This window comes from Gekko japonicus, unplaced genomic scaffold (genome assembly GCF_001447785.1).
Source record: "Gekko japonicus isolate JY-2015 unplaced genomic scaffold, Gekko_japonicus_V1.1 scaffold1273, whole genome shotgun sequence".
Taxonomy (NCBI): Eukaryota; Metazoa; Chordata; class Lepidosauria; order Squamata; family Gekkonidae; genus Gekko; species Gekko japonicus.
In genome coordinates, this window is record NW_015176489.1 from 471,973 (window position 1) to 478,937 (window position 6,965).

Below are 6,965 nucleotides of genomic sequence, written 5' to 3' on the forward strand. Positions count from 1 at the left end.
CCAGGTGGGGTCTTGCCAGCCCCTTCCATCGACGGAACCTACGGGGTGTTCGGGGATGGAGAGGGGGGAGGGGGTCACGGACATTCGGAGGGCCCTGGCCCCCTTCCGATGGGGGTGTCTGCCGCCGAGCGAGAAGACAAGCACCCTGTCACACGATTCGCACACCTACACTGCCCTGCCCGACCCTGCACCAGTTGGGGCGGAGGGGTGGCTGCCTGCTGCCGTGGACCGCAAGGACGCTGGCGGGTGTTTCCGCACACCCATGTGACTATAGTTCCACGGCTGAGTGGCCCCCAATGATGCCTTTGCACAGTTCAGACCGACGGATCCTCATGGACCCCACAACCTTTGTCCCAGTACATGTTTGCTTGCAATTGGATGTCGCCCACACCACGCTCCCCATTGCATCAGTGGTTGCGTCTCTTCGTCATGTCCCGCTCATGTGTGTTCAAGGGCATCCCTCCTGGCCCATGGTTCCCCCCGACCCCCGACCCCATGGGATCGGGCCGACAATAGGGCCAGGGACAGAGCCTGCAGTCGGAAAATGGTATATTGTGCGCCCCACCTCATATTATGGCTTTCCACTCCCCTGTTGTGCCAGTGGGCCCTGGGGCCCGTGACAGGTCGCCACCAGTGGGTGCCGTTGGCCATTGGTGGGGGTGCCGTGATCCCACTAGTGTCTCCTGGCTCGCCTCCACAACCATGCGTTCAAGGCCTCACGCACCGCCTCGCCTGCAGCGTCTGGCATCTGTGGGTCCGGGTCCAGGGGGGCCGCCTCTGCGTCTGCAAGTGCCCTTCGTTCCTCCTCGGTGAACACTTCTGGGACCGCATGGCCACGGTCCTCGCACACATTGGGCAGAATGCAACAGGCAGCAACCACTGGCTTGACATTCCTCAGCTCCACTGGCATCTGCAGTAGCAGGCACCGCCACCGTGCCTTTAGGCGGCCAAAGGCACGATCGACCACATTGCGTGCCCTGCCATGCACCTTGTTGAAGTGTGCCTGCTGTGCATTGAGGTGGCCTTTGTAGGGAGGGATGAGCCAACGTCGCAGTGGGTATGCTGCATCCGCCAGTATGAGTGGCGGCACCGGGACCCCCTCGATTGTGCGGGTGGGGTTACCAGGCACGTAGAGTCCTGTCTCCATCCTGGCCGAGATGCTCGACCGCACCAGGACGTGCGCGTCCTGACTTTGGCCACTTTGCCCAACAACTATGTCCACGAAACGACCCACATTATCGACGGTACCCTGCAGGAGTACTGAGGTGTAGTTCTTGCAGTTCACATAGAACTGGGCCAGGTGGACAGGTACTCGCACACGGATGTGGCACCCATCCATTGCTCCGATGCACTGGGGGAAACCCTTGGCGGCGAAGGCCCTCATTACCTGTCAGTGAAACACATGGTGTGATGAGTCTCCCACCCAGTTGGGCCCCGGTGTGGGGGATGGTCGAGGGGTGGCACCTCCCATGGGGATGCCGCTCCACCTCCCTGCCAGCCACCATGTTCGTGGTTGCTGGGCCATTGGGCCCCACGGGCCGCCTCCCTCCCCCTCCCCTCCCGTTCGCACCCTGTCTGTGTTCCATAGGTACACCACTCTCCGGTGGAGCTCCTCTGCGATGGCCCGTGCAACCTCCATCACTATGGCGGCCACGGTGGACCGCGCAAGACCGAACTGCTGTCCAATGGTTCTGTAGGACTGGATGTTGGCCATCCACCACACTCCGACCGCGACGCGTTCCTCCACTGACACGGGTGCGCGCATCACCGTTTGCTGTTGCTGCAGTCTATCCTGGAGGGCGTCCACCAGCCACATGAATGTTGACCTGCAATTACATGGGTATGGATATGTCTGGGCCCCTATCGTGCCTGCACCCCCATCCCTCCACCATGCGCCTGCTGGGAGAGGGCCTTCCTGACGATCGTGGCCGCACTCCTGAATGTGTCCGGCATGCCATTGGCGCGTGACTGAGACTGACATGCGGGCTCGGCGAATTACCTGGACATCCTGAAGTGCTCGAGCCACTGCTCATCGCCCCAGACATGGGTGACGAAGGTTGCCCACCATTCCGTGGCTCTTGGGTACACCCACCAGCGTCGGCTTGGGCACTCCTCAGAGAGACGGAGTAGCTGGAGCGTCTCCCTTCTTCTGCGTGTATTCCGCCGCCTGCTGTGGCATCAACGCCTGGCTAGCCTTGTGGCGGCCATCGCATTCCTCCGTGTCCTGGCAGCACCCGTGGCCCCCTCCCACCATTGGCTGACTTGCTGCCTGTGGTGGGTTGCTATGGCCACTGTCGCGGAGGCAGTGCAGGCGGCTGTACTGAGGGTGCCCAACTCCCCCTCCATCGCCTGACCGTCGGGGCGCTATTGGGGTCTGGTAGCACCTGTCGCCCTCTCCGTTGCTCCCAGCACCTGGCTTTCGCATTCCCGTAACAGCCGTCCGTCCAGGGTTTCATTTGTGCACATGCGCGGACGATCTTGCATGCACACGCGCCATCGACAGCGGAAAAAATACCATGCTTGCCACGGAAGCGGCACCTCGCGACTACTGGTCTGATCGCGCCGCTTGTTTGCTGCGCAGCAAGATGGTCGTATGATCGGTGCCTCTTCCCTACCCACGGAACCACGACGGGAGCTCCATGGAACGTATGGTCGCACAACCACAGGGCTTTTTGCCCCGGGGCTAACTGCCACGCTTCCCTGCCACAGTTTCCTGGCCATGTGACCGCAGCCTTTGTATGTTTAGCAGAGAGCAAAAGTTTATTAATCAATTTAAGAAGAGAAAAATGTATGGATTAGCACAATCTTGCATTGTCCACATTAGGGGATCACTAGATCTCATCCATTACGTGGAAGACAATTTCACTGAATTCAGTTAGGCTGGTTTCCCTGTAACTGGATCAGGGGACTACAAACTAAAGAAATAAACAAAGCTCTGGCATGGCTTCCTGTTCAAGACACCCTTGGGTTGACCTTCATACTTTTCCAAATACAAAGGTTAGTCTTTATATAATAAAAAGTAACATATAGAGTGGTCCCAAGGTATCTGAAAGATGAATATAGAGGATTACTTCATTTGATCAGTTGCCATAAACACCTTTTAATGTCCCTTTAATGTCCCTGTTGAATTCACAGTTTATATGATTAATCAAATGAGATCCCCCCCCCCTACCATTTCAGAGCCAGTTTATGGGTGAAGTGGGAATTCTAATCAGCACTGGTGGAAAGGCTTCCCAAACAGAGCCTGTTACAAAATTGGCTAAACAATGCCTGCAGGACACATGAGAGGACTAGGAAGTGGACATCAAAGGCAAAGATAGGGTCCAGGGCAAGTCCTAACGTTGCTTGAAGCAAATAATGCACATCTAGATTACTGATTATTTGATTTTTTTTCTCAGTTACCGTTTTCTCTCCTATTTAACATCCCATTCAATCATACTGGTTTCTCGGCAAATCAAAATAAGTAGCGTTTTTAATGATTTTGCATTGGCGGGGTCAATAGCATAGTACCTGGCCAGGTTAATCAATGTTGGTGTATGCTCACAATTCACTAACTTTCCTTGGACTGAACAAGACACAGGGTCATCATGGGCAGATCATGCATCATTTAAAACCAGTTATGTTTTGAATGCATTTGCTGCTTTAGCACATGCAAGAATATTCATCAGTCAGCAGCATTTATTGAGTTGGTGCATGCTTAGAGCTATCTATTGGGGTTAGGAAGTGTGCAAGAATGTGCAGATATATGCATTATTACAAAGTAATATGTGGTACATCATGAAATCCATTTCAGATCCTGGGCGAGGAATTGTAAAGCACTGAAGTAAGCCCTCCACCCGTTACTTTGTGTTGGAAATTCCAACCTTAATGGTTTCAAAGGATTCAGACACCATTGTGACCATTGTGGAACTTTGGCTACAAGCACATGATACAGAAGAAGAAGAAGAAGAGATTGGATTTATACCCCGCCCTTCACTTGAAGTCTCAGAGCGGCTTACAAACTCCTTTTCCCTTCCCCTCCCCACAACAGACACCCTGTGAGGTGGGTGGGGCTGAGAGAACTCTGACACAAACTGCTCTTTTTCAAGGACAGCTGTGCCAGAGCTTGCAGCTGACCCAAGGTCACATCAGCAGGTGCAAGTGGAGGAGTGGGGAATCAAACCGGGTTCTCCCAGATTAGAGTCCACACACTTAACCACTACACCAAACTGGCTCTCCATTACTTCTATTAAAAGTGTATAGATTGGGACTTCTCTAAACAGCATATATGAGCATTAACTGTGGGGCCAATGTTTAAGATTAAGGATTGGGTCTGAGACTCCTAATTCACCTCCTCCATACCCCTGTTTCTGTTGCTTTCAAAGGACTGCGTTTTCAGTTTGGTAGCTATTAAATCATTAATTGCATTAAAATTTCACCCCAAAACTTGATCCTTCCCTCCCTTGCAGGTAGATATTCTGGCTGGCATTTCCCATCCTGAAACAACAGTGAGTCACATGGACATGTGAATCTGCCTCATATTGAGTCAGACCCTTGATCTATCGAGGTCAGTAATGTCTAGGACTGCCAGTGGTCTGCAGAAGATACCAGGGATTCCACTTGGTACCTTCTACATGCAAAGGACTGGGCCACTGCCCCTCCCTGGGTACAATCAGCTGCAATTACTGAAGCACTGCATCTGCTTTGGTGATTGAACCAAATAATGAAAAGCAGAGTCTTCCTATTGTAAAGATTTTTCATAAATCGGCCTTAAGTCACTTGTGTCAGAATCAATAGGCTGAGTTGAAGTTATATCTCATGGCTAGTAGGTTTCTGTTCCTTTTGCTTGCATTTTTCCTCACAATTTCCTGCATTTAGAATCTGGCCCAGTAAATTCTTTGTTTGATTTTTATAGACTTTTTGATCATATTTCTTAGAAAATAATTCTTCTAGGATGTCACAACGGTTGAGGAGCTGAAAAGAATTATTATAACTGACAAGATATTCAGATCAGGACAAATGTTCTTCATTAAGCAGACGTCCAATTTTCTGCTTATAAAAGCAAGCTTCCTGCAGACTGTGCTTACACAAAACTGCTCTATTTTTCATATTCTGTATATTCCGTACTTTAAGTCCACAGTGTGATTTGGCATTTTTCTCATAACTGTTTGGTTTTTCGTGCCATTTTATAGCTGTAGATAGATTTGTTCAATTTTTTTTCTTAGCTCCTAGCTCTAAACTCACAGCTCGATGTGTGGAGAAACTATTAGCGTATAAGACCAGGATTGGGGTGGCTCAGGTTGAACTCCCCATTCAGCAGTGAAACACATTGGGTGACCTTGCAGTCGCAGTCTCTCAACCTAACCTACCTCACAGGGTTGTTGTGAGGATAAAATGTTGGATGCACATATCCTGCTGTTAGCTCCTTGGAAACATGGGTGGTTTCTAGTAGAAATGCAGAGCAAAGGTAGAAGATGGATTACAGAGATGAGAAAAATTACGCTGTTTGTCTGTAGCCGTCAAAAAGATCAAGAGTCCAGTAGCACCATAAAGACTAACAAAATTTGTGGCAAGGTATGAGCTTTTGTGTGTCACTGCTCGACTCTTCAGAAGAAAGCTCATACCCTGCCAGAGAAGTCATTAGACTTTTAGGTGCTATTAGACTTTTGCTCTTTCCTAGAGATGAGTAAAGCCAGTGTTAAGGAGTCAAGTTAGTGAGGCTGACACTTACAAAAGGCTTAGCTGTTGTCTCAGCAAAGGTTGAGAGTGGATTAAGAACTTAAATGTCTCTGCAAGGAGGTAGCAATGCAAGCCCTGCCTCTCTAGGAGCAAGTTACTGGTTCTTAAAGGCACCATGCCTAGTTATAGCAATAAGTGCTGACAAGGTTGAGGTAGTTCTTGGCCTTGTGGGATCTGAGGATGTGCAGCAGGCTCTGGGGTGGGGGTCAGATTTGAGTGCCTGAGCCTGAAAAGGAAGGCTGGTCTGTATCCCAGGGCAAAAGAGCTGATCCAGTCTCCTGGGACACCCCCTGAACCTCAAAGGGGGGCTCCTGGAAGCATCACAGCTGCCTCTTTCTGGAGTGCTCCCAGGTACTCAGTTTCCCTTTCATCTGAGTCTTCAGCCTGTTTGTCTAATGAGAAGGGGACTCAGTGCTCTGTTTCATGACAAATGGCTAATGTATGCAAACAAGGCCTGGACATTACATCAGGGCCAAACTAGATACGATGGGAGACCCATATGCACCTGTCTAAAGCAGGGGTGGGAGAAGCTTGTTTAAAAGAAAAACACTGCATGTAGATAAACTTGCCTTCCCTCCCCAGCCTTACCTGACTGTGCTTCATTGTTTTCTATATTAGAAAACAAAAAATGCAGCACCCCCACATAAGTCATCAATGGGTATTGCAAAATATTCATATGTGAACCAGCTCTTTAAGACCTGTGTATCCACAAGAAGCCTTCGAAGACCTTTCAGTAGTTGGCAACAATTCCATCTTCGTATACACGTGACAGAGAAATTCAGTTTATACAGAAAGGCTACTTGCTGTTATGACTCCACCAGTTTAGAGAAGACGTCACTCTTCTTAATATGTTTACACTGGACACCAGTCATAAGCGTAACAGCTGTGGTCATTTGAGGCTGCAAGAAAGCTACGGAAGTATTTGAGAGAAGTATCCCTGCCTACCTCCTATAAATATTAGCAATTGCAGCCATCTGTCTGAGTTTCTCATGGTTGTAAAGATGACTGCAAGGATGCCTGAGAGGAGGCAGGGGGTGGAAAGGGAGGAAGCCCCTCCATTATTAAGATAATAGCTAAATTATAGGAACGTGGAATGTTTGGTAAGAAATACTGCTGCTTAGAGTGCAGCAATCGGGGAAGGATGGTGCAGAGTGTGATGGGAATAATAAATCATGTTTACAGTGTTTTGATTAGACAAGTCATTGATTATGCAAGTCAGGTTTATGCTTCTTTACCAGTTTCAAGGG

General features: G+C 49.8%; 1 protein-coding gene across 1 annotated transcript; it reads right to left on the minus strand.

The window, feature by feature from the left end:
- Positions 1-673: 673 nt before the first annotated feature.
- LOC107123898 (putative nuclease HARBI1) lies at positions 674-2,007 on the minus strand. The gene is made up of 3 exons (XM_015427245.1): positions 2,000-2,007; positions 1,571-1,826; positions 674-1,387 (listed from the first exon to the last, which is right to left on the minus strand). Exons 1-3 carry the CDS (start codon positions 2,005-2,007, stop codon positions 674-676), a joined length of 978 nt encoding a protein of 325 aa, XP_015282731.1.
- Between the last annotated feature and the right edge of the window lie 4,958 nt (positions 2,008-6,965).